The sequence below is a fragment of the Panicum virgatum genome, chromosome 3K, assembly GCF_016808335.1.
Source record: "Panicum virgatum strain AP13 chromosome 3K, P.virgatum_v5, whole genome shotgun sequence".
NCBI lineage: Eukaryota > Viridiplantae > Streptophyta > Magnoliopsida > Poales > Poaceae > Panicum > Panicum virgatum.
In genome coordinates this window covers 20365824-20393222 of record NC_053138.1, presented here as the reverse complement: position 1 = coordinate 20393222, position 27399 = coordinate 20365824, and the positions used below count along the sequence as shown (strand labels likewise).

At 50.1% G+C, this 27399-nt stretch overlaps 3 protein-coding genes and 1 pseudogene across 3 annotated transcripts; 2 read left to right on the top strand and 2 right to left on the bottom strand.

The window, feature by feature from the left end:
• Window positions 1-1176: 1176 nt before the first annotated feature.
• On the top strand, window positions 1177-3337 carry LOC120698236 (peroxidase 1-like). Its single transcript, XM_039981764.1, has 4 exons — window positions 1177-1770; window positions 1887-2075; window positions 2172-2337; window positions 2523-3337. The coding sequence occupies exons 1-4, from the start codon at window positions 1531-1533 to the stop codon at window positions 2981-2983; spliced, it is 1056 nt and encodes a 351-aa protein (XP_039837698.1). The 5' UTR covers window positions 1177-1530; the 3' UTR covers window positions 2984-3337.
• Window positions 3338-3423: 86 nt separating this feature from the next.
• On the bottom strand, window positions 3424-6985 carry LOC120698235 (traB domain-containing protein-like). Its single transcript, XM_039981762.1, has 9 exons — window positions 6478-6985; window positions 5961-6008; window positions 5755-5814; window positions 5320-5406; window positions 5129-5233; window positions 4441-4554; window positions 4125-4225; window positions 3912-4023; window positions 3424-3730 (listed from the first exon to the last, which is right to left on the bottom strand). The coding sequence occupies exons 1-9, from the start codon at window positions 6949-6951 to the stop codon at window positions 3605-3607; spliced, it is 1227 nt and encodes a 408-aa protein (XP_039837696.1). The 5' UTR covers window positions 6952-6985; the 3' UTR covers window positions 3424-3604.
• Window positions 6986-7702: 717 nt separating this feature from the next.
• On the bottom strand, window positions 7703-13084 carry LOC120700702 (annotated as a pseudogene).
• Window positions 13085-24116: 11032 nt separating this feature from the next.
• On the top strand, window positions 24117-25652 carry LOC120698234. The gene is made up of 3 exons (XM_039981761.1): window positions 24117-24449; window positions 25034-25137; window positions 25220-25652. The coding sequence occupies exons 1-3, from the start codon at window positions 24255-24257 to the stop codon at window positions 25269-25271; spliced, it is 351 nt and encodes a 116-aa protein (XP_039837695.1). The 5' UTR covers window positions 24117-24254; the 3' UTR covers window positions 25272-25652.
• The last annotated feature ends 1747 nt before the right edge of the window (window positions 25653-27399 follow it).

Here is a 27399-nt window from a genome sequence, read left to right as displayed (position 1 = left end):
GAAAAAAAAATGGGCAGCATGAGAGATTTGGATTTCTTTTTTTTAGAGGATTTGGATTTCTTATGCTGGGGTTTGAGGCCCACGTCCGGCTGGCCTGGAAATAATTTGAATTTAGGCCCGTTAACACCGGGCGACACCCGCGCACGATCCAACGCGCCGCGCTCAGTCTAAATGATCTCCCTGCCGCCCAAGTCGCAAATGACCGGCTTACTGGACACCATTTCCGGACAAGTTTGAAACACCTGTACATCACTTCAGTCGACTGAAAAAGCGACGAGTCCTTTGGTCAACGGCAAAAAAGAAAAGACCAGCGAGGGTAGCTAGGAGGCGGTGCGCGGGAGAGCGAAGGTGCCGGACGCAAGACGACTTATAGACTTAGGTTCTGTTTGATCCCCGCGCTAATGAGTGGGTGTTAAACTTTAGCACTAGTGTAACCGAACAATAGCGCTATAGGATGGGAAAAAGTTTAGCTCATACTTTAAAACTTTAACAAAGGTAAAAATATATATTTTCAATTATTGTAACTAATAGTTGCTGAAATTTAGCACAAGGTCAGGCGAGTCCGATCTGGAGGAGAATAAAAAACAGGAATAATTAACTTTTTGCCATTCTGTGAGAGGGGTTAATTGCACACCATCAAATAGTGGCAAAAAGTTAAATGCCCCAGCCGATCTTGGTATAGAAATTCACTAGCTCAGATCCGTGGGCTGGTTCAGAACTATTCAGAAAACGGTTCCCTGGGATACCACGTCTCCTTTGAAATAGTCTTAACACGCAGAAAAAAGAGGAACGTAGTGAAATTTTTATTTTGCAAAGATAACTTTGAAACGCGAAACATTCAAAAATTTCTGCAGAAGGGTTGTTTATTTTCTGCATTAAGCAGGAGGGTAACTGAAAAGGAAGTCCCAGTCCTGGCTCCTGAACGGGAGGTCTCACTTCAGGCTGACGTATCTTTTCAAAAAAAAAAACTTCAGGGTGACGTGTCCCTGCGACGAAGCTACTCAACCTCGAGGAAGCATTCCCTTGCCCTGCTGCTGCTATCCAAAGGCTGTCCGGAACCTTTTGCTTGGAGTTGGAGCGCTACGCGTCATCCACCAACCAAGAAAACACGCATCCGGAAAGCCGAAACTGTCGAACGCACCCGGCCAAACAAAACCGCCCCCCCCCCCCCCCCCCCTGGAGCTCGAGCTAGCAGCGTTCCATCCCCAGTGGAGACGCGCGCGAGCGCGCACCAACCGCAACGCCCTCCCCCACCACCGGAGCCTCGAGAGGCGACGGAACTCAATCTCCCGCCGGCCGGTCGGTCTCGTCGCGCGCACCATCCGAAAGCCACCGGGCAACCAGACGCGCTGACTTCCCCCGCCGCGCGATCGCGAATCGTGTCCTGCGAGTAGTACAACTCGCGCGCACCCGTGGCCAGCATCACCTCCCGATTCCTCTCCTCCCACGTGATCGATCGAGTCCTGCTGCCTTGGCTTGGCCGCCGCGCGCTCCGATCGGCCGGATCCCCGGCGACCGTACCGTTTCTTGATGTGGACGGAGCGCCGGAGGCGGCGGCGGCGGGAGCTGCTGCTTCTGCTTCTAGTGGTGGCGGCGGCCGTGGCGGTGGCGGCGAGCGCGCAGGAGGCCGCGCTGCGGGTCGGGTTCTACCGTGCGACGTGCCCCATCGCGGAGGACGTCGTGCTTGAGGAGATGCGGCTCATCCTCATGGAGGACGACACGCTCGCGCCGTCCCTGCTCCGGATGCACTACCATGACTGCTTCGTTCAGGTAAGCACAACCAGCCCAGCTGCTTTCTCGTTTTCAGCTCAAGCAGGTTCATCCGTGCCCGGCGATCCTGATCCTCTGCTCTGCTCCTCTGCTCGATTGTTCGTTCATGCGCCAAGGGCTGCGACGCATCGATCATGCTCCGGTCGAGGAAGGGGAAGAAGACGGAGCGGGACGCGCTCCCCAACCGCAGCATGCGAGGGTACGACGCCATCGAGCGGATCAAGGCCCGGCTCGAGGCCGTCTGCCCGCTCACCGTCTCCTGCGCCGACATCATCGCCATGGCCGCCAGGGACGCCGTCTACCTGGTGAGTGACACGCCATCGAATCGAGCTTCTCCTTCGGTTCGCTTTGCGTTCTTGCTCACAACTGCGGATGCGATCGCTCGCGGTTCATGCGTCCAGAGCCACGGGCCGTGGTACGACGTGGAGACCGGGCGGCGCGACGGCAAAGTCACCGTGGCCGAGTACGTCGAGAACGACCTGCCGCCGCCGGACTCCAACATCGTCGACGTGAAGACCTTCTTCAGCGTCAAGTCGCTCAACTCCAAGGACATCGCCGTCCTCTTCGGTACCTAGCTGCCCGCCCGCCTACTCCTCCTCCCGCTTTCCTCTCCTCCGGCCAGCCTCCACCACACCTCGTCGCTCGCTTTTCGCGCGAGCGACAGCAACGGCGCAGCCAACCACTCCAGGATCGATCGATCGATCGACCGGTCGACCGCTTGCTAACGGCCGCGTGGCCTCCGACGCGTGCAGGGTGCCACAGCATCGGGACCTCCCACTGCGGCCCGATCCAGAAGCGGCTCTACAACTTCACCGGCAACATGGACCAGGACCCGTCGCTGGACCCGGCCTACGCCGCCGAGCTCAGGAAGCTCTGCCCGCCGCCCCGTCCCGGCGGCGGCGACGACGACGCCGGCGGAGGCGGGGTCCCCGGCGAAGGGAAGACCAAGGTGCCCCTGGACCCCGGCAGCAACTACACCTTCGACCTGAGCTACTACCGGCACGTGCTCGCCACGGGCGGGCTGTTCCAGTCGGACGGCAGCCTCCTCCACGACCCCGTCACCAGGGGGTACGTCGAGAAGGTGGCCAACGCGTCGTCGCCCGACGAGTACTACGCCGACTTCGCGGCGGCGATGGTCAAGATGGGCCGCACCGACGTGCTCGTCGGCGACCTCGGCGAGATCAGGCCGACCTGCAGCATTTTTGTTGACTAGAGGGGTTCAGGAGCACGCAGCTAATGTGTAAGGTTTTCTGTCAGTATCTGCTACGCTGTTAGCTCCACTCGTAATCCGGGAATTCTCTTCTGTTCACACGGCCAGTCCCGTCATGGACTCACTGATGAATTGTCAACCATGAGCTCTCCCATCTATCGATATATATACTAGTAGTAGGTATAGAAATTATATACTCTTCGGAGCGTTGAGGGTATGACCAAGTATGGACATACAGATCGGTCTGGTCAACCACAATTTGGTCACCAAATCTTGCCAGACCACGAGATTTTGGTAATGCCAAAGATTCCGTCAGCGTCCACGCAAGCTTAATATATAACCTGTCCAAATGAATAAGCATGAGGTGCGACTGAGTCTGCTGTCAGGTGCATAGTACGCCGCTTGATGCTTGGAACAGGAGTCATTTATATCAGAATATAGACTTGTAAAAAAAATGCTACGTTTCGTATCTGGCGCACCTGTGTTGTCCTGTACTTTCATTTGTTTAACTCTACTAGTTTCAGAAATTACATCTATTCGAAACAAATGAAACAAATTATGAGTAAATAAACTAAATACATTTTTGGAGACTAAGGCACCCTGAATGCACTGTGCGCGCGTTTGTTATTTTCTACCCCACATATAAATTCCGGATGCTATTATTACACTGCTCAGTGCTCCAATGGACGCCAGTATTTTCAGCTTCGAGGCACCTTTGTCAGCCACTGGTAGTTCTAATAAATCTTTTACCTGCAAGGAACACTGAAGATTAGAGTGTGCATATTAATTATAAAACATGTATTATTGGTAACTAATCAAACATCAACCTAGAAGGCAATATAAATCATGATGACTTCCCCTATTCCTAATGGTACATACTTATATGTTATATGCCAAGCTGTTTGTAATATTTTCCTTCAGAAAGACAAACCTGAATTGGTTGTTGCCAATTTTTCTTTATTCCAGAAACATGCCCTTTCCCCACAACTGCAACTACTGAAGAATGTTCCCTTGCCACCTTCAACAATTTTGAAGACATATACCTGAGGACAAAATTTTAATAATTATAGATTACCATTAGTATAACACTGGAGTTTGCAAAAGTAGCTGCTTTATACAAAATTATTGCGCAAAAGGAACTCACATATCACGTTCATGTAGAAGCGTCTCCATCAGACTAGGAAATGCCTTGCTCATCTCTTGAATAACAAGTGTTAGCATGTCAACATCATCCATGTCCTTCAACTGTAGACAAAGAGGGCTGTCGTTACAACAAGATTGCGATAACAATGATTTTTTGTATATTTATTAGTCTAAAATTCCAAAGGATAGATTAACTTCCTTGATGTCTCACTGACATGAGGGCCCAGGGCCACATGTCACCAAGATATAAGTGTCATACAAGGGAATTGAGAAATTTCACAGTAGCATGGAGGGAATGAACCATTAGAACAGCATACCATCTGATTAAGTTCTTCCGGGCTTGGTAAAAAAATGGATTGGAAAATAATATAGTACAGAAATTTTGCTCTGTGCCAGAGTGACATCTTTCCCCAGGTCCTCCTCAAAGTGATCTTCAAAACAAATAAAGAATAGAGATGAGATGGTCTCAGTTGGCCAGTCGCTAACTGAAACGAACCATTGATCAAACTTAGACTTATTATGTAGCACATTTCAGAAGCCATGATTTCAAAAAGCATTGACTGATATGTGAGGGGGGGGGGGGGGGAATTGTGGTGCCAACAAGTAGCTACAGTCAGCAAGAACAAAAATATGGGGGTGAACCTCTAAACTGCATCATCTTCTATTCTATTCCTAAAAGGCTATTCCTACATTAGTAGGTGTATGTCAACCTTTGAGTCAAATGCCAACATAAGTTCCCTTATTAGGTGTGGAATGGCACAGGCTAATAGCAGAATACTTATGAAATAAGCAAGAGGCGACAACTGTCCTTTAATCAATCAAAGCAGCACTATACAAAAATCATTTTGAAAACTTCATATTTTTCAGAAACAGAAAAGTGGAGTATGCACCAAGTTATGACCATTTTGTTTGAATCATTATGTCAAATGCACAAAAACAACTAGATCAGAAGATGATCATAATCATTCCATACACCTACAACCAAACTCCATGGCAGTTGCATACCTGGACAGGCCGATCTCCTAGGATTACTTTGCCACCATAACTCATTGCTTCCTCAAATGCCACTCGAAACTCAGCTCCAGGTAACACCTCAAGTTGGCTAGCAACCTTGGATAACAAAGACAATGACGATATCATGTGATAAGAAAATGACTGAAATACTGCTAACCGTGAAGACAAACATCTGCCAATACCTTTGCAAGAAACCAGCTGTAGAGAATCCCAAAAGTGTTCATCTTCTTTTTCTTCCACATGTCAATCATTTCATTCATAGTAGGAACCTGCGAGAACAGTTAGAGGAAACTATGCGATACACCAGAAAATAAAAGAAGTAAACATCTTCTATTTGAATCATACATTACTAAGGCTGTAATGCACGAAGTTTTCCGAGTAAATAGTATATCTCCATGATTATACACTTAAAAGATTTATAAGGAGGGTCCAGTAAAAATATTTACTACACAAAAAACACACAAGCATAAATGTCCTAGATATGTGATGGTTCACAATCCAGACAGGGCATACCATTCTGGCTTAATGTTTGTCTCAACTTTACACAATCAAGCAGAATGCCCCTAACAGTAAGATGGTTGGTTATTCATCATCTTACAAATGTTGAGTGGAGATACCTGAAGGTTTTGAGGTGCCAAAATTGCAACCCTGCTGGCACAGAGCTCCAAGAAAACAGCCTACATATGCAAGAGAGATGCAAAGGAATAAGAGGAATATCCTGTCATATCAAACAATTAACGTAGAAACATCCCAAAGCAGGCAGCAAACCTGCTCAAATCCACACTTGCAAAATTGACTGATGATGAGCAAATAGAGGAAGAACCTGAGGTTTCAGGTAGTCGATGACAGCCTTTACTTGCTCGCATGATTCCTGCAATAAAATCAAGTGTCAAATACCCAAGCCAAGAATTGTTCTGATTCTGTACTTTCGCTATATTCACACTCAAACCTCTAGATACCACGCACAGTGGCTTAGTTAAAAGGGGAAAAACATCAGAACTACAGAATCCCACTAGAAAAGGCAGACTGCATTAGTTCACTTAGCTATGCAGTACAAGCTCCCCATGCTTCGTTCTTCTGATTTCGTACCAGGATTTTTACAGTTGTTAGATCAATCGGACCAATTTGTCTCCCAAGTAACATTACCACGGCACAAGCGCACGAGAACTCGAGAAGTATAAAATGCAGGGTTCTCAACATCCAATGCAATGCCTACAGGCAGAACTTGCATTGTGACTACCCAATTCGAAATCTACAGCTCATGCACAAAATCGTCGACGTCGACCATATTGATACATCACATTCACATCGGTGCACTACGACTGACAACAGCAGCTCACCTGTGACACATGAGCGGTGCCGACGACGTAGACGCGGCAGGTCCCGCCAACCCCGGCGGCCGCCGCCTCGGGCGACGTCTCGCACTCGAGGCACACCACCCCCCTGGCGAGCTCCTCGGGCAGGGGCAGCCCCCTCACCTCCTCTTCACCGCCCGCCGGCGTCGCCATGGCCTCCGCTTCCTCGCCCCCAGCTTCCGCGTCCTCGAACTCAGGGGCGTCCTCGTAGCCGTTGGCCTCGGCCTCGGCCTCGGCGCCCGCGGCGGCTGCCGGGGCGGGGGCGGCGGGCGCGGTCGGATCCATCGGCGGGCCGAGGCGCGGAGTCGGGGCTAGGGTTTGGGCCGCTAGGAAGGAGGCGCCCGGCGGGCGGGAGCCACGCGGGATCGGGCAGACAGGGAGGAGGAGGCGGCGGCGGCGGGGGCGGCGAAGGATTGGCGATGGCCAGCGCGCGGCGAGGAGTCGAGGTGCGCGGATCATGCGGCGCCGGGGCGTCGATTTGGTGCGGGCGCGCGGGGGAGCTAGAGCCAGGCGCGGCCCTCGGTGGGTGCGGGTGGGATTCTGGCTCGCGGGCCCGGGAGAGGCTAGCGGCTGGGATCAGCGTCGTCCACGTCAGAGGCGCGGCCTCGTCCGTCCGATCCACCGCTTTTTTTTTTCTTCCCAGCGTGGAACTTCCCGTCCCGTCCCGTCCCGTGTGGCTTGATTACTTGCTTGACCTTTTTGACTTGACCTCTCCGCCACTCCCCGATCCCGGTCGCTCGCAGAGTCGGCAACCTGCTAGCCGCGGCGCGACGGTGGACGCTGCGGACCAGAAGGCCTGGACAAGGGGCGTGAACGGCCTACCGCCGGGCGTCGAGAAGCTCGCCACGGCGCGGGGGAGGCGGCGAAGGGCAGAGCGCGGGAGCTGGCGGCGAAGGCCCACGCCACGCGCGCGGCCGTGCGCGAAGGGCGGGGGCGGCTCGTCATACCGCGACCGGCACCGCGTCATCGTTGGCCTGATCGAAGCGAGAGCTGCTGTCGGCGGGGACGGCGGAACGACCTCGCCGCCCCCCCCCCCCCCCCCCCCCCCGGAAAATGAGCGGCAAGGCTGACGGCGTGTAGAGCTGGGATTGCTGGAGGTGTCTCGCTCTCCGGTGAGCCGTGGCTGCAGGTTGTCGTCGGCGATGTTGCCTGAGCGACCAGACCATAAAGCAAACACACAGCACCTGCTTCTCAAACGACACATTCAGCAGCACGAACAACAGACATGTTACAGAACCAGTTCACTGTAAATAAAAAAACACTTTGTAACCAAACACAATTGGGTCTTGAGTTTTTTACACCACACCTAGTGATTCATCTAGCTTCTGCAGACGCCATGCGCTGATGCCAAGCTCGGATATGCTAGAGCTTACTAACCAAACAGTAGAAAAGGAAAACCGAAAACAGACAAATACTTGAGAGATACGCTTCATGCGCTCAAATCTGAGTATCAGACTAGCACCAATGGCGTCGTCCCTGCGCCAGCAGTTCTTTCTTCGATGAGATCATCAATCAGGCGGCGCAGGTCGCAGTACGAGGACCCACCTTCGCACTGCGTCACGAACGCCCCCACCGCCGGGTGCGCGAGGACCCTGTGATGAGCATCCCCCTGTTCCCGATGATCTCCTTCCACCACTCCGGCGGCGCCCATGCCTCCGACCTGACCACCCACAGGAACGGCTTCCCGGAGGCTTCTAACCCGAGGGCGAGCTCGCGGAGCTGAGGCTGGGATACGTGAGTCAAGCTGCCGAAGCACAAGTACACGACCGACCGGGCGGGCTTCCTGTCCAGCCAGTCGATGCACTGTGAGCCGTCGTCGCCGGCGGCCAGCTGGGACGGTGGCGGCAGCGACAGGGGCCCGACGAAGTAGGCGCGCTTCGCGTACCCATGGCGCACGTACATGTCGCAGTACCTGCCCTCCAAATCGAAGAAAGTGTTCACGACGAGTCCGAACCAACTCTTGTACGATACCGGGGCTCCCGTGGCGAGGCCGTCATCCTGTCGCTGGTTCCTCACAATCTCAGGCAGCTCGGTAACCGGGACGCGTATTTCCGGGCCCGGAAGCCCGGGAAGAGCCACCACGCCGGTGGCAGCCTCCGTCGCGCGAGCACCGAGCTAATTGAAGATGGCCAGCATCGGGAACGCCCCAATAACGTGGAAGCTGATGCACGGCACGCCGAGGCCCGCAGCGATGTCGGCGTTCCAGATGAAATGCAAGTCGGAGACGATCGCGTCGGGCGAGCGGTCCCTGATGAGGCTCTCCTGCCCTGGCCGCATCAGCCGCTCGTCGACGGCGGCGGCTTCGATGCGCCACGCGTCCGCGGCCCTGGCGGTGGAGTGGTTCTCCACCCCTGGTGAAAGGCCGTCCACGGGCGGGAACGCGTACGTCGCGACTTGGACCGCGGCATGGCCGTGCCGCCGCGCGAGCGCTGACCGGACGACCGGGACGTTCGCCGGGGTGACGGCGACGGTGACCTCGACGACGCCCGGGCGGGCCGCGGCGAGGTCGGTGAAGGGGCGTGTGTGGCTGGTGGCGAAGTAGGGGATGAGAAGGATGCGGAGCTTCTCGCGCTGCGGCGAAGGAGAAGCCGTGGTTGCGGCCAATTCTTGCTGATTGGAAAGGGAAAGCTATCACTCACCTGAGTGATTTGAGCCATCTCCTCACAATTTTTTTCTCTCCAAATCCTCTCTTCCTCCCTTTCTTCTCCAACTCCGACGAGCAACTCCGACGAGGTTAGGGTTCGAATTAGGGTTTGGGGTTGCTGGGGGGTGCCGCTGCCCACCGCCGGCCTTAGAAGGAGGGCCCGCAGCGGCAGGCCGGCCCGGCGGTGGTCGTGGGCGCTGGGCGGCGAGGCCGGCGGCAGTGGCGCCGTCGGCCCGGGCGGTGGAGGAAGGCGGTCGGGTCGATGCCGGGGCGGGGGCATCAACAGCAGGGGGCGGCGGCGGGAGGCGGCAGCGGGAGGGGCCGGCGCGGCGGCCGGCGCGGGCGGGCTAGGGCGACGCCGGAGCTCCGGCGCCGCCCTAGCCCGCCCGCGCCGGATGGGTGGCGGCGGGGGGGGCGGCCGGCGCTAGTACGGCAGGAGCGCTGGGGAAGAAGGATGTCGGGAGGTAGAAGATGAAGGGAGAGGCGTTGGATTTTGATCTAACGGTGAAAAAAATCGAGTAAGCAGTGCAAGCATTTCACACGGGTGATGGATAGACACTCCCGATTGGAAAGGTTTGGTGCGTTGGGCTTTTTGGCTGGAGAAGCCGGATGGGAGCCATCTTGTCTACCCAATAAAGCACGAAACAAATTACTCTAAAGCCACCCCAAAAAAAGTCCCCCGCTGAGATAACAAACTTGATCTGTACCCAATAAAGTGTACCCAGGACAGCAACCTCATAAAAATCTACGGGTGAGACCTTCTCTTCAGCGGCTTCAACTCAATCGGACGACTGATCTTATATGGATCCGCGGCTTCAACGCACCACGTCAGCCCATCGCCCGCGCGTCCGCCCCCTGGCAGTGGGTCGGGTTAGGGGCGGGTATCCGCGAGTTTCGGGTTTGCGGGTTGTAAGGATCGATGGACCAAGAGGGGGGTGAATTGGGCCTTTTTTCAAATTTCTAAAACAAAGTAAAGCAACATTAACCTATGTAATACTAGTAAGGCTCAATTCAACAACCGGCTAGCTAAGCAAACTACATAAGCTTACAAAGATACAACTAGATAAGAAACTAAGTAAGGTAGAGTTAAGCTATGATCTCTAAGATCAAGCACATGAATAATTGCATGAAAGTAAGTGCTTGAAAGTAAAGAGTGGGCAAGAGACAACCGGATTTTTTCCCGTGGTGTCGATTTGTTGGGACACACCCCTAATCCACGTTGTGACACTCACTAAGAGTCTTGTCACCTCCCAAGTCACCGAGACGAGGGCGCTCACTAAGAGTCTCCGTTCACCATCCCGGCGTGGTGGAGCTCAAGCCACGTACAAACTTCTTCGGGCTCCCACAATCGTTGGCAAGCTCCGGAAGAAACACCTTCAATCACCAAGATCGCCTAGGTGCTGCCAATCACCAAGAGTAACAAGCTAGGGCCTTCACTTGAGCAAGAACCGATCACCAAGAACGGATGCACACAAACTTCACTCTACTCAAGTCCTTAGTCTTGCTTCTTGAATGATTGAATGAACAAATGTGTGGAAGATGAAGCTCAAGATGGCTCTCAACAATATATGAGTGTATGAATGTTGTCTGGTGTCAAGAGAGTGCAAAATGACCCATTGGAGGGGTATATATAGGCAGCTCACACGAATAGAGCCGTTGGAGAAAAGCTGCCAGAAAACTGCGTAGCGCCGGTTAATCTGACGATCCTCCAATAGCCAGCGTCGGTTTAACCGATGAAAGTAAACTGCCCTTTCTGAAAACTAGGCGTTACAACTTGGGCATATTAACCGACGTATCATCGGTTTAACCGGTGAGTGTAGTTGTCCACTGATCAACTGAAAAACCAAGTCTCTGGACAACTGCACCGACGTTAACTCAAATCCATCGTCGGTTTAACCGGTGAGTACAACTTCTGAAATCCCTGGAAAAACCATCTCACTGGTCAATTGCACCGACGTTTCATTTCAAACATCGTCGGTTTAACCGGTGTATAGAACTTGAAATACGCTGGAAAAACCAACTCTGGACTAATGCACCGATGTTAAATTCAAACGGGTCGGTTTAACCGGTGTATAGAATCTGTCCAGACTCTGATAACTGCGTTTAACCGACGTATAGAAAATTGGGAGCGTCGGTTAAACCGGTGTATAGACTTTTTCTGATTTTGCCTTTTCTGATTTGAGTCTTGAATGAAATCCAAATATTCTTGAGATATAAGTTGAAAATCACTTATTTGAACTTCTAGAAACCTGAGTGACCATAGTGTGCATCCAATTTTAATTGACCATGTCCATGCTCAAGTTACTTGGCCTTAACCCCTCTTAATAGTGCGATCACTACAAAACTATAAAGCATATACTAACCTAAGTGTCCTTCTCAACCATACGACACTTAGGACTAGAAAGATCCTTAGTCTTGATATATATTTGAGTTGAATACCGAGATCGCCTTTTTGAATAACGAAATTGAGGGGCCTCTTTTGACATATGACCAAATAAGCGATAATGATCTATTAAGCTGCACAAACTCATTAGTCACAATAATGGTTGTCATTAATCACCGAAACAAACCTAGAGGGCCTAGATGCTTACAATCTCCCTCTTTTTTGTGATTGATGACAACACAAACATAAATAACGAGAGAGTGAGAAAGATAAAATAGGATAACCACAAGCAAACTCGAAAAAGGACCAAAGAGCTCAACGGCTCAAACGAAATCCATAGATATGTCTCAAACCACAGCAAACTCAAGCGTCAAATGTACATACCCATGAACTAACACCAAATGACATATAACATCAAAGTCCTGATAACTACGAGCTTTCTCTATCTCTACCCTCCCCCTGACTCCAACTCCCCCTGACTCTCTCCCCCTTTGGCATCAAGGCACCAAAAAGGCGAGCTACTGATCCGGCTGCCGTGGCACGGCGAGGAAGCGGTCCGGATCGTCGTCGTCGTCGTCATCGTCGGACGGAGAGCCCTCGGTGACGGACGGAAGCTGCTGGTCGGAGCTAACTGGGGGTGTGACTGTCGTGGAGGCTCTCGTACTGGCACTGCCTGGAAGAGGGTCTGTAGAGGTGGTAACCGGCTCAGCAGAAGAAGTGTCAGCATCTGAAGTAGTGAGTGCTGAAGCTGCCGGCTGTGTCGACTGTGGAACTATAGACTTCTCTGCTCCTCCCCGTGAAGGTAGTGTCTGTGGTACAACTGGGAGGGCGACTGACTGAACTACCGACGGAGAGTCCTGGAAGAGTGTGGTCGCTGGTAGTGGTGAGAAGAGCGGACGACCGGCAGACCCAAGGAGTGCTGACATCAAGAACGTGGTCTCCGGTGTCGCCGTAGTAGCTGGAGCTGCAGTAGGGGCTGGAGCTGGAGTGACTGCAAGCTGAGGTGCTCCAACACCGTGAAATCCTGGCTGTCCTGGCTGCTGCGGGGCGAGTCCGGTGTGAGTGTAAAGCTGTGTAATCATCCCGAACATTGCCGTCATGCCCTGCTGCATCTGCTGGAACTGAGCGTCTGTCCTCTGAGAGACTCTGTCGATAAGCCCGACAAAACGCTCCTCGGCTGCAGCATGCTCTCGGGCGGCCTCCCTCTATATCGCTGCAAGCTAAGCCTCATGGGCTCTCCTGGCCTCCTCCTGTGCTATCCGATCCTCTCGCTGCTGAGTGACAAGCTGCTGAAGTAGAGAGGTAAGCTCGGACGGCTGAGTCACCTGGGACTCTGTAACAGTAGCAGCTGCCGGTGACTTTGGAACTGGCTCTCGGGACCCTTTTGCCTCGTGGTCGTGACTGGCGGGTGCTGCAGGAAAGTACTCGGCGTCCTCGGAGGAGTCTGACTCAAGCTCAGACTAGTGTATCTCATCATCTCCTCCGGGAAGCTGTGCCTCAGCAGCTAGCAGTACCTCGTCCTCCTGTGCTGCTCTGGCCTTTGCCTCAGGTGACAACTGTGCCATGGCAGCTCTCTCTGCCTGTCTGCCCCTCCTCCGGTCCTGGGGAGCTGTCGGACGGTAAACTGGGAACCGGGAGCCTCATCCTGACGGTAAACTGCACTAACAGGTGACTCAGCTGGCACAATCATAGAACAGATATAGCTGATCCAGTGAGCATAAGGGAACTAACGTACTACACCCATCCCGTCAGTGATCACATCCTCGATCTCAGCCAAAATGAAATCAACAATGTCAAACGGCTCGTGAGTGAGTATGTGAAGAAGCAGTAGCTGCTGCAGACCTGTAAACCCCTCTAGGTAGCCACTCCTCGGTAACAGAGTCCTCCGGAGGGCCATGTGAACTGCGTACGCCTCTGGGGTCAGCAGGCTAGGGACTCTGGCATACGACGCTAGAAACGGCTGACGGAAGCACTGAGAGATCGCCTCGTGAGAAGGTGCAATCCCGCCAATCATCGCTCTGCGCGGTGGATCTGCGTCTCCGTATACCATCTCGTGCAGGGAGACATCAACCAAATCAACTCCAAGTATCCCTGCAATGGTCGCCCTCGACAGACCAAAGACCTGGCCTCCAAACACGAAGTGTACGGCTCTGCGCTCGGGAGCGATCCAGGCTGTGGCGTAGAATACTCTGACCCAGTCCTCGATATACCTGTTCTGCTCTATCTGAAGTAACTTGGGCAGGCCTCTGAAGTGAGCAAAATGCTCTCTGACGTCTGCTCCCCCTGCTGCTGTCCTCAGAGAGACCCAGTCAAGCACCCTGTGCGGAAAGATCCTGTGCCCTCGCCTCTGGTAGGTCTCGTAGAAGCTGGCCTGAAGAAGTGTCCAGAATCTATGGTCGTCCCTGCTATCACGGGTCACGGGGAACCAGTCCTCCTCTCCAACACTCCACCTGAGCCTCTTGACCTTCGCCGCATTGGCCTTGGTCAAGTTCTGGAGCAGCACACCTGGCTCCAGACGTACAACAGTGCCCATACGGAACACTGCGCGCTCGGCCTCTAGGGCCTCGGCTCTACGGGCTGCTGCTGCTGCTGCGGACCTGCGAGGCTCCTGTGGCTGGTGACCTCCTCGCGTCCTCGGTCCAGTGCGACGCTCGGTCGCTGGTGAAGACTCTCCTGCTGGGGACGTCTGCCGAGTGCGGCTAGAACGTCGTAGAGTCGGTGACCCCTGTGTGCTCTGCCCCTGAGTCTGCTCTGACTGCTCTGCCTCTGAATCTGCAGCTGTATCTGAGTGATCTGACTCTGCAGCTGTCGGCTCCCCCTCAGACGAATCACCCTCGGTCTGCTGTGTAATGGCCCTGGTGGCCCTGGCACCTCTGACCCTGCCCATACCTCGGCCTCTGCCCCTGCCCCTGGCTGGCTGCTCTCTGATCGCGAACGGGCGAGCACGGGCTGACGCCTGCTCCTCGGCGGCCTTGGCCACCATCTCGGCCCTCTCGGCCTCCCTCTCTGCGCGAGTCCGCTTGCGGACGGGCTTCTCCACAACAACCTCCTCTCCTTCCTCTTCTCGCGACCCATCTCAGTCAAGCAATACCTCGAACACCCTGCGAGCACTGGGTGAGGGTGTGCTACGGCTGCGGCGTGTGGCGTGGAGGCGCGGCTGCGTGGGCGTCGGCGTGCAAAGCGTGGAGGCGCGGCTGCGGGCGGGTGGCGTAGGCGGCGGTGGTGCACGGGCGGCACAGGAGCGCGCGGGCGGAGCGCGAGCGGCGGCAACTGCGTGGAGCGCGGGCAGCGTGGGTGAGCGGCGGCGCGGGCGGCGACTTGGCTCGGCGGAGTGCAGGCAGATGGCGTGGAACGGCAGCGGCGGCCGCGGGGGCGCACGGCGGCGGCTGGAGTCGGGTGTGTAGTGGCGGCGGCGTGAAGGGAGAAAGAAAGCAGGGGCAGTCGGCGCGGGCAAGAAACATATATGATAAGTGGGACCCGCGAATTTCCTTAACGCCGGTTAAACCGATGCTTAGGTTTAGAACGCCGGTTGATTTCATCGGTGCAGTTCACCCGAGACTCCAGCAGAAATTCATCTGAACGCCGGTTGATCCGACGATATGCACTTTGAACTCGCCGATTGAACGCTGCTAGCACCGGTTGATTGATAGGTCAGATCATTGTTACGTTCACCGGTTGATCCGATGTTCTGACTTTTGCATACGCCGGTTGAACGCCTGGTTTGACTGAGCTGAGATAGAAACTTAGTAACGTCGGTTATACCGATGGGTATAGATCCATTGAGCGTCAGTTTAACCGGTGAACCCAAAAACCCCTCACTCAGCTCACTCTTCTATGCTAAGTCCAATAAACTTATAAAAATCAACTAAACCCAAGTTAATGGACTTGCATATGCGACTTTACCCCTCAAAATAAATAGGATAGCACACTAGCTTAAATAGTTTTCTTTTTAAACACAAGGAAAAGCCGCAAAGCGAGACAAAGCGCCAAATAAAATGTATGAGCCTTGTCATAGGAATATTGAAGATAGAGAGCTTCAAATTCATCATGACATGACTCACTGGGCAATAACGCACCTAACACTTTGCTCTTTTCACTTTTCATGAATTAAGATCTTGTATATGAAACAAGTCTCATTTTCACCAAGTGATCTCCTTTGTGATCCTTACGCATGCAATGATAATACAAACTACAACCACATGCGAAAGGAGAGTAAACATGAAGTGCACATCTATATGACAAGAAATGCATAATAAGAAATTAAGATCTACTTGTCAAGTTTGAACCCACGGGAAGCTTCTTCATGATGAGCCTTTCTACAAGCCTAGAGGAAAACAAGTGGACCACCACCTCTAGCTAAACCCTTGCTCATCACTATCTTAACATGGTTAAACAAGTGTCCTATATGTATGCATTTATCTATATGACATGGCAACTTACATGACGTTTGTCGCATCTAACACATTAAGCTCATTCCTTAGCCTAACAAAAGTACTCTCGTCTAATGGTTTTGTGAAAATATCCGCCAATTGCTCCTCGGATCTCACACCTTGAAGAGATATGTCTCCTTTAGCTTCGTGATCACGCAAGAAGTGATGGCGAATATCAATGTGCTTTGTGCGAGAGTGTTGAACTGGATTTTTGGCAATTTTTACGGCACTTTCATTGTCACAAAGGAGTGAGATCCTATCTAGTTTCACACCAAAGTCCAAAAGGGTTTGCTTCATATAAAGGATTTGGGCACAACATGCACCGGCCGCTATATATTCCGCTTCCGCGGTGGACAAAGCCACAGAATTTTGCTTCTTACTCGACCAAGAAACTAGAGAACGCCCAAGCAAGTGGCAACCCCCGAAGGTACTCTTACGATCCACACGGCTTCCGGCAAAATCTTAATCCGAGTATCCCAAGAGATCTAAGCTAGCGCCTTTGGGGTACCACAAGCCTATGCTTGTGGTGTGCTTGAGATACCGAAGGATCCTATTCATAGCCGAGAGGTGTGATTCCTTTGGGTTTGCTTGAAAGCGGGCACACAAGCACACACTAAACATTATATCGAGACTAGATGCGGTAAGGTAAAGCAAAGACCCTATCATAGAACGATAGTGGGATTGATCAACCGGTTTACCGTCCACATCCAAGTCGAGATGCCCATTGGTTGCCATGGGGTGTCTTGATTGGTTTGCACTCATCTATCTTGAACTTCTTCAAGATATCTTTAGTATACTTTTCTTGATGGATGAATGTCCCTTCCTTCAATTGTTTGACTTGAAAACCAAGGAAGAAGGTCAATTCGCCAATCATGGACATCTCGAATTCCCTAGACATCATGGTAGCAAACTCATGGCTTAGTGAATCATTAGTTGAGCCAAAGATAATATCGTCAACATAAATTTGACAAATGAAAAGATCCCCGTTGACGTCTTTTGTGAACAAAGTGGTGTCCACCCTCCCGATCTTGAAGCCTTGCATGATTAGAAAGTCACGAAGCCTCTCATACCAAGCCCTTGGAGCTTGTTTGAGCCCATAGAGTGCTTTGTGCAACCTATAAACATGGTTGGGATTCCTCGGATCTTCAAACCCGGGAGGTTGCTCAACATAAACAAGTTCGTTAATAACGCCATTTAAGAAAGCACTTTTCACATCCATTTGATATAACTTGATATTATGATGTGAAGAGTAAGCAAGAAGGATGCGGATAGCTTCAAGTCTTGCGACCGGAGCAAAAGTTTCACCAAAATCGAAACCTTCGATTTGAGAAAACCCTTTTGCCACAAGTCTTGCTTTGTTGCGTATCACCACCCCATGTTCATCTTGCTTGTTCCGAAAGACCCACTTAGTGCCGATGATGTTCTTGTCTTTCGGAGGAGCTTCGAGGACCCAAACTTCATTGCGGGTGAAGTTGTTCAATTCTTCTTGCATGGCCATCACCCAATCCGAGTCCTCAAGTGCTTCCTCTATATTAGTGGGTTCAATACAAGAAACAAACGAGTAATATTCGCAAAATGAAGCATGCTTAGAGCGAGTTCTTACTCCCTTGGAAGGACTACCAATGATTTGACCAATTGGATGATCCTTGGAGATGCGACCATGCTTCACTAGCGGTACTTGCGTGGACGCTTGTTGGGGTGGATCATGGGTGACTTGTGCTTGTGGTGGAACATTTTGCTCTTCTTGTTCTTGGACTTGGGGTGTTGGCGCTGGTACATCTTCTTGAGGTTGTGGATCATCTTTTTCTTGATCTTCATCCACTTGGGGTGCCGTGGAGGTGCTTGGTGTAGATGAGGAAGGTCCTCCCCCTTGATCATTGCCTTCATACACCTCTTCCGGCTTGATATCCCCAATGGACATCTTCTTCAAAGTTTCATCAATCTCCTCATCACCTACATTATCATAGCCAACAACCTCCTCTTGGGAGCCATTAGATTCATCAAACTCCACATCACATGTTTCTTCAACTAACCCGGAGGTTTGATTGAATACTCTATATGCTTTAGAGTTTGATGCATAACCAAGAAAGAAACCTTCATCACATCTACTTTCAAACTTACCGAGCCTTTTCTTCTTCTAAATGAAGCATTTGCAACCAAAGACTCGAAAATAGGATATATTTGGTTTCTTCCGGTTGATGAGCTTATATGGAGTTTTCTTGAGGAGTCGGTGGGGATATACTCGGTTGGATGCATGGCAAGCCGTATTGATTGCTTCCGCCCAAAACTTCTCGGACGTGCTATAATCATCCAACATTGCTCTTGCTAGGGTGATGAGTGTCTTGTTCTTTCTTTCCACCACTCCATTTTGTTGAGGCGTGTAGGTGGCGGAAAACTCATGCTTGATGCCCTCTCCATCGCACCATTCTTCAATCTTCATATTCTTGAACTCGGTGCCGTTGTCACTCCGGATCTTCACAATTGGGGAGTTGTACTCCCTTTGAGCTCTTCTTGCAAATATCTTGAAGACTTCCGGAGTTTCACCCTTTTCGCCTAGAAACATGACCTAAGTATAACGTGAAAAATCATCAACGATTACTAGGCAATAGAGGTTACCACCAATGCTCTTGTATGTAGTTGAACCAAAGAGATCCATATGTAGTAGTTCGAGCAGCTTGGAGGTAGACAACATCGTCTTGATGGGATGATGTGTTGCAACTTGCTTCCCGGCTTGGCATGCTTTACATAACTTGTTCTTGTCAACTGTGATGTCCTTCAAGCCGGTGATCATTCCTCTCTTGTGGGCTTTCTTGAGGTTGCTCATGCCAATATGAGCAATTCTTCTATGCCGAAGCCACCCAAGAGATGACTTGGGGAAGAGGCATGTCATGGAGCTTGTTTGCTTTGAAGAGAAATCCACCAAATAAATATCGCCATGCCTAAACCCCGTGAATACCAATGACTTGTCTTCTTCAAGAGTTACTACAACACCATTCTTGTCAAAGGTACACGTTAGTCCAAGATCACATAATTGAGCAATAGAAATAAGATTAAAACTAAGTGCCTCTACAAACAAGACATTAGAAATAGATAAATCTTTTGAAATAGCTATTCTACCCAAACCTAAGACTTTCCCCCTTGAGTTATCACCATAGGTGACATGTTCATGACCGCCGGGGTCTTCAAGAGAGGTGAACATGCTATCATTGCCGGTCATGTGTTGAGAGCAACCGCTATCAAGTACCCAATGTTTTCCACCGGCTTTGTAGTTCACCTACACACATGAGAATTTCACTTTTGAGTTTTAGGAACCCAAACAAGCTTTGGACCTTGCACATGTGTGACAAGAGCTTTTGGGACCCAAAGTTGCTTGGGGAGCTTCTTCTTTGACTCCTTAGCGATTTTGCCAATGAATTTGGCCTTCACCTTGCCCTTCACTTTACTCAAAAGAAAATGGTTATTTTGAAACATTGATGAGTAATTCTTTGGTAACGTGGGAAGAGGGCGAGATGATAAGGTGCACTCCCTAGTGTGGTGCCCGGTGACTTGACAATGTTGGCAATATGAACCAACTTCCTTGATGAAGCTAGTCTTGATCTCCAGAGAAAGAGTGGTGCCTTGAGTTGGCTCCGGAAATGAAGCAAGACCTCTCTTGCCATAGTCACGAGCATTGTTGAATAGAATTTTCTTGTGGATGTATTCTCCTATTGAGAGCTTCTCCACACTACTCTTGAGGCTTGCCACTTGATCCATCAATTCCTTTTCCCTAGAAGGAGAAAGCTCAGGCACAATATTAGTGGCATTTGCATTAATGAGTAGGTCATCACATGAAGTAGAAGCATTGACCTTTTCAATAGTTTCATTGACAAAGTTCTCAAGACTTGGGTCAATTGCTTCATAGGCAAATTCAAGTTCTTGATATTTGTGAGCCAACTCCCTATGCTCTTGTTTAAGCTTTTTGTGCCTCTCTTCAACTTGCTTAGCAAGTACAAGTGACTCATTGTGCTTTTTGAGCAAGTCATTGTACTTGCCAAGCAAATCGGAGTGGGCAAGCTCTAACTTGGCATGAGTGCTCTCAAGAATCTTGACTTTGCCATTTTCCCTCTTGATAACGGATGTATACTCATTAATGAGGTTAGTGAACTCATAAGGGTCAAGCTCTTCATCACTATCACTATGCTCCTCACATACATTTGTTTTACCTTTTGCCATGAGGCACATGGGAGGTGGAGGTAGTGATGATTCTTCATTGGTGGGGGCGATGGTGACGATATCTTCTTCCTCATCACTTGACTCTTCGCTTGATGAGACATCGGTCACCCACTCTTGTTTTTCTACCAAGAAGCTTCTCTTGGCGTTGCCCTTTTTCTTTGGGAAGAGCTTGGTCTTCTTGTCATGGCTCTTCTTCTTCCCAAGCTTCTTGTTTTTGTACTTCTTTTCATCTTCATCATCATCGCTTGAATCATGGCGATGCTTACTCTTGTTATCCTTCTTTCTATTGTCCGGCTTGAGGCAATTTGGAGCAAGGTGACATTTTTCTCCACAATTGTAGCAATTTTTATTCTTGACATCTCCCCATGGCCGGAACATTCTTCTTTTAGGGTCAAAGTTGAAACCCTTCTTGTTGATCTTGTCATTCAAGCGTGTGAACTTTCCCATCATGAGAGCAAGTTCTCCATCATCATCTTCATCGGATGAGCTTTCATGATGATCGTCTTCTTCATTGCTTGAGCTTGATTCTTGCTTGATCATCTTGAGCTTGCGGGGCTTGTTTGCCTTGGTTTTGAGAGCGATTGACTTGCTTGTAGTTGGCTCTTCGAACATACCAAGGATACCCATTTCATGAGCGCGAATTTCGCCCACAAGCTCTCTCACTTCCATCATATTAAGATTCTCCTTTTGAAGCATAGCATTGATGATGTTGTACTTGGGTTTCGGAAGGAGCATGAGAATCTTGCGATTGATGGAGCCACTATCAATTTTAGAAACTTCAAGAGCGTTAATGTCCTTGACAATGTCATTTAAGCGAGAATACATATCATTGCAATTTTCATGAGCTAGCATCTTAAAGGAATCATACTTAGCTCTAATCAAGTGATATTTTTGTTCACGAACTTTTGTAGAGCCTTCATGAATTTCAATTAGCTCTTTCCATATATCACTTGCTAAGTCCAAGCCATTTACTCTAGCAAAGACTTCCTCACTAATGGCTTCGAAAATTGCATTTCTAGCCTTAGCATTCCATTTTAATTACTCCGAGGTGGGAGTTCCGGTGAACCCGGTCTTTGTTGCCAACCACACTTCGGGGGCAATCGCATCAAGGTATGCGGCCATACGAACTTTCCAATAGGCAAAGTTTTTGCCCTCGAAGTGAGGCTGCGAACCTCCCATCTTGGCCATAGCTCTAGGCGGTGAAGCGTAATGATCCAAATGAGCAACGAGCCTCTGACACAAGCTTCTCTCTACTCAAGTCCTTAGTCTTGCTTCTTGAATGATTGAATGAACAAATGTGTGGAAGATGAAGCTCAGGATGGCTCTCAACAATATATGAGTGTATGAATGTTGCCTGGTGTCAAGAGAGTGCAAAATGACCCATTGGAGGGGTATATATAGGCAGCTCACACGAATAGAGCCGTTGGAGAAAAGCTACCAGAAAACTGCGTAGCGCCGGTTAATCCGACGATCCTCCAATAGCCAGCGTCGGTTTAACCGATGAAAGTAAACTGCCCTTTCTGAAAACTAGCCGTTACAACTTGGGCATATTAACCGACGTATCATCGGTTTAACCGGTGAGTGTAGTTGTCCATTGATCAGCTGAAAAACCAAGTCTCTGGACAACTGAACCGACGTTAACTCAAATCCATCGTCGGTTTAACCGGTGAGTACAACTTCTGAAATCCCTGGAAAAACCATCTCACTGGTCAATTGCACCGACGTTTCATTTCAAACATCGTCGGTTTAACCGGTGTATAGAATTTGAAATACCCTGGAAAAACCAACTCTGGACTAATGCACCGACGTTAAATTCAAACGCGTCGGTTTAACCGGTGTATAAAACCTGTCCAGACTCTGATAACTGCGTTTAACCGACGTATAGAAAATTAGGAGCGTCGGTTAAACCGGTGTATAGACTTTTTCTGATTTTGCCTTTTCTGATTTGAGTCTTGAATGAAATCCAAATATTCTTGAGATATAAGTTGAAAATCACTTATTTGAACTTCTAGAAACCTGAGTGACCATAGTGTGCATCCAATTTTAATTGACCATGTCCATGCTCAAGTTACTTAGCCTTAACCCTTCTTACTAGTGTGATCACTACAAAACTATAAAACCTATACTAACCTAAGTGTCCTTCTCAACCTTACGACACTTAGAACTAGAAAGATCCTTAGTCTTGATATATATTTGAGTTGAATACCGAGATCGCCTTTTTGAATAACGAAAAATTAAGGGGCCTCTTTTGACAGATGACCAAATGAGCGATAATGATCTATTAAGCTGCACAAACTCATTAGTCATAATAATGGTTGTCATTAATCACCGAAACAAACCTAGAGGGCCTAGATGCTTACACGGGTTTCGGGTTCGGTTTTTAGTTTAGTCCCGCGGATTTGCGGGTTCGGGTACCCAGAATCCTTCGGGTTTGGAGCGGATCCCAGAAATAACCCGCGGAGCTCCATTTGGGGCCCGAAATCTTCAGCCCAGTAAAAGCCCATCTAGCAACCCTAGCAATATATACTTGGAATCTTATCCTCTCCACCTCACCCTCATCCTCGAGCCGCCTCCTTCAAGCACGCCACCGCATCTGGCCACCTATGCCCCGCCAGCTCGCCAGTGCCCCCGCCCGCTGGCCCCGCCTGCTCGCCGGCTGCCGCGAGCGCCGCCGGCCCCACCTGCTCGCCGGCTGCCGCCGGCTCCCGTCAGCGCCGCCCGCCCTGCCCCGCCTCGCCGCCTGCTCGCCGGCGCCACCGGCCCTGCCCCTCCTCGCCCAGCCCCGCCGTCGGCTCTCGCTGGTGCCGCATGCCCCGTCTCGCCGAAGTCGCCGCCTGCTCGCGCGAGCTCCGGCCGCCCCGCCCCCACGCGCATGTCGGCCGGCACCGGGAGCCGCCTGCGGCAGGCCTGCCCCGCACCCAGCCCCCGCATGGCTGGCGGAGGGGCAGAAGCCGGCCACACCCCGCACACAGGTGCGGTCGTGCGGAGGAGCTTTGGTGGAGCGAGGAACCTTATCCTTTGTTGCTAGAACACTTGTTTGTAAAAAAATAATTGGGTTTTGGATTATCCGTCGGGTTTCGGGTATCCGCGGGTTTCGGTTTTGGGGTGAATTTTAACCCGAATTGGAGTTCGGGACGGATTCCGGTTTCAAGTTCGGGTTTCGGTTTTGGGTGCCCAGGCACTCCACCCAAACCGAACCCGACCCGATGCCATCCTTGCCCCCCCTCTTTTGGCTCCCACCAAAAAAAATCCGCCGTGGCCGCAGATGCGTAATCCGGCGCGACAGCCTCCAACGCCACTTCCGGGTCCGGCGCCCGCCTCCGCCTCTAGCCTCCAGGTCCGGCCGCCGCTTCCCCTCGCCGCCGTTCGCAGGCCGGGCTGGGATCCGGCCGCCCCTCGCCGCGCCCCTGTGAACCCGGCCACCGGTCCCCCAGATCTGGCGCTCCTCCTTGCCGGCAGCCGGCAATAGCGAGCGGTGGCGCTCGGGCTGGAGGAGGACCCGCCTGAGCTGCTCCGTCCCTCGCGGATCCGCCCCGTCGCACGCGTTCTCCTCCTCCCTCGCCCGCCCGCCGCCGCGCGCGTCCTCCTTCTCCGCCAGTCAGGGCGCGGCATCCTCCTTCTCCGCCAGTCAGGGCGCAGCATCCTCCCCCACCAGGCCGTCGCCGCACGCGTCGCTCTCACTGACCAGGGACGCCCTCGCTACAGTGGTGCAGGAGATGGAGGAGAGCTGCACCTCGCCGCCGCCGTCGCAGGATCTGACAGGAGGAAGGACGCACATGCGCCGGCGTGCCGCTGCCCCGCACACGTGCCGTGGCTGCCCGCACCGGCCGCCGTGGCTCCACGCCGTTCCCCCGCCGGCCGCTGCTGCCGCGCGCGCTGGCCGCGGCTGCCCGCCTATCCCGCTCCTGCGGCTGCCTGCACCGCGCCCGTCCGCTGCTGCTGCCAAGCTAAAGACCCTAAAGCCACCCCAAGACGCCGTCGAGGCACCCTGCCCCCTCGCGGCCGATTGCGGCAGCTGCATGACCAAGTCCCTTGCGTACGCCACGTAGATCCGACACAAGCACCACTAGTGTCGAGACACTCCACGGCCGGCATGCGCGCCCACCTCCCTGCCTCCGACCGGTTCGTCGATGGCACCGGCGCCCTGGCCAACGGCGCCACGATCCGCTGCTCGCCGTTCGGCCGATGTCCTCTGCTGCCGTCGTGCAGCGCTCGCCGGCCAGAGACACTACGCAAGTCGGGTGAGAAACCATCGTCTGGACGTCGGCATGCCCGTGCCCTCCAACGTGTACGTGTGTATTCGTTCTGTTAATACTCTTGTTATAGTTGTGCTTGCCGTCCTATTACTACTTGCTTTGCTAATTGTGTTTGCAAGTTTATTTAATCGATGAAAATAGACATCAACTCAGATCGCTGTTTATGGATATCTCTTGCCTAAATGCCTTGTATGAGATGAAAAAAGAGATATTAAGCCTAATTGGTTGCCTTGCATTGTTTCCTTTTGCTTCAAGTAGATTGATGTATTGTTTCTCTTTGCTTCAAGTAAATTGATGTATTCTTTCCTTCTGAACTTCCATAATGCAATGGTCTCTGCTATTTGTATCTAAAACAATTCAAAATTAGTTAGTGCGACTACTAATCAATTTATGAAAGAACCAAAGATGGCAGGTTCTTACTTTCAGTTTTGGTTAACTGCAAAAACCATGTTACTGACATTTTGTGTCATTCTGAACTACCGATGATCCATGTATAAAGCATGTTACTGAATTTAGGGGATGGATCCTACATTGGCTATCTTCCTCTACATATATAATTCAGACTTTCATTTGTTTTGGAAAAATTATCACTTCCTCATAATTTATCTTCTTTCAGTGTCATCACACCACCACTCAGGGTTATTGGCATCTCTTGTACTATGGACATGCCGAGACAACCACGCGTGACACTTACCGATATCACCAACACCTCAACCTCAGGTAATTTACAGGCGTTTAAACGGCCAATATTTCTAAGTAAACTGACGTCAGTTCATTTATATGAGTTTAAATTCATATGCAGATCAAGCCGGTGCCGTGGATGCTGCTGCGCCGAGGAGGCAAGAAAGGAATAAGCAACAACGCAAACGGCGATATGAGATGTCTGATGAACAAAGAGAAGAGATTAATAGGAAACAACATGAGTATCGTGCGCGAAAAAAAGGCAGAGTCAAACCGCACTTACCCTACAGGCGTCCTCACTCCAACCATGACATCCTCCACATTGGCAGTTCAGAATCAAAGCCATTCTGCCAATCCACTGTTTGAGTGCATGAATAAAGTAACTACAGGATCGATATTTCTATTGGAGAGCATGAGCTTATAACAATACTTTCAATTAATCTGTTTAGTGCATAACATCTCGAAGTTTTCAGGCACAATTTTTTTAAAGGTTTCACATGTTTTTAGTAGTGAAGCAGCTAGGAAGCTTTGGCATATGCTCCATCGTTTGGATTTGTTTTTGGATTTGTTTTGTAAGTGTGATGAGACAAATCTGTGCAAAGAAGAAATGATCTTGCTCCACTATAATTATGTCTTATATCTCAAACATAATTCTGATGTATGTCAACTGAATTTATGTGACTCTTTCCACCATAACTTCTACCTTTCTGTCTATTTTACTCCTCACCGCTCAATGAATTTTACTCTATGGATGTGTTTGTCTAATCAACATAATAACACTCTCCTTCTGTGTGAAACATATATTTGTCAGTTTGGACTAGAGATCATGTGTTGTTTTGTGTACTCTAAAATTTACCCGTGGCGTTAGCACGGGCACCTAACTAGTCTCTTTAAACACACAGATCTATTGTTTTACTGTACTTCGACATGACTATGAAAACGATTGTAGACCGTCCATTTAGATAGATCTGGATGATTATTGGTCCTGTTTGATACTCTAACTAAGTTAGAGTTAGTTTCTAACTCATGACTAACTCTGAACTAACTCTAACCAAAAAAGACATTTGGATAGAAGTGTTAGACTAACCATAAATATACTTTTCCAATCATTTGGATTCTTTGGAGGGGAGAGAAAGAGAGGAAAAAGTGGGTGCCATACCAATCTAACTCCAGTAAGCACTCCTTGGAGAGGATAGTTTTTTTGGATGAGTTAGATGCATCTAGCCCAATCTAATCCACCTATTTGGATGCTTTTGGGTTAGATGAGTCCCAATCTAACCCAATCTAACTTTAACACATGGATCCAAACAGAGCCATTATTGAATATTACTCCCTCCGTCACAAAAAAAGTCATCCAAAGAATTCTAGAACAAATTAATAAGAATATAAAATAATCATATTTGTCCATATTTATTATTCATATTTGGTACTAATTGATTTTTGTATGCACATGTATTTTTTAAATATAGTAGGATGACTTGTTTTTTAGAACAAATTTTGAATTCTAGAGTGACTTATTTTTTGGAACAGAGGGAGTACTTCTTAGTAGATAATATATTGAATATACCTTTTGTTTTAAGAAATGGGGAAAATAGGTAAAATATCTTCCTATTAAATCAAAATCAATCCCCCAGACCCCACCCACCCCACCCTCATCAAGTAACAGGACATGGTTTCCCTTTTGTTTTTTCTAAGACCTTGTTTAGTTCCCTTTAAAGTTCCAAAATTTTACAAGATTTTCCATCACATCGAATCTTTTAACGCATGCATGTAGTATTAAATGTAGTTAATCAAAATAACTAATTACACAGTTTATCTATAATTTGCGAGACGAATCTTTTAAACATAGTTAACCCATAGCGGGACAATAATTACCAAATATAAATGAAAGTGCTACAGTGCTTTACACCCAAAACTTTATGCATCTAAATAACGCCTAAGAATGTGAGGTAACGTGACAAACCGTCAACATGACATTGTTGTTTTACCTAATAATAACGCAAAAATATGTTTTTCTTCTAATAACGTGAGGCAACGAGACATTAGGCAATCAATATTTTCATATGAGTGATTGTTGCACGTTCAGCGAGACATTATAATGACACCATAAGTACAATTTTTGTTATGGAATTGATAGTTGCATTATGCACATTACTTAAAGGAAAACTAGTTGCATTAGGCTGTCCGCATCAGGTACGGGAGGCAGAACAGTAAAGCAAGCCTCCTTTCCGCGGTAGCGTTTGATGCTGCAGCAGGGGTCGCTCCCCCGCACGGCCGCACGGTAGCATCCCAGATCCGCTA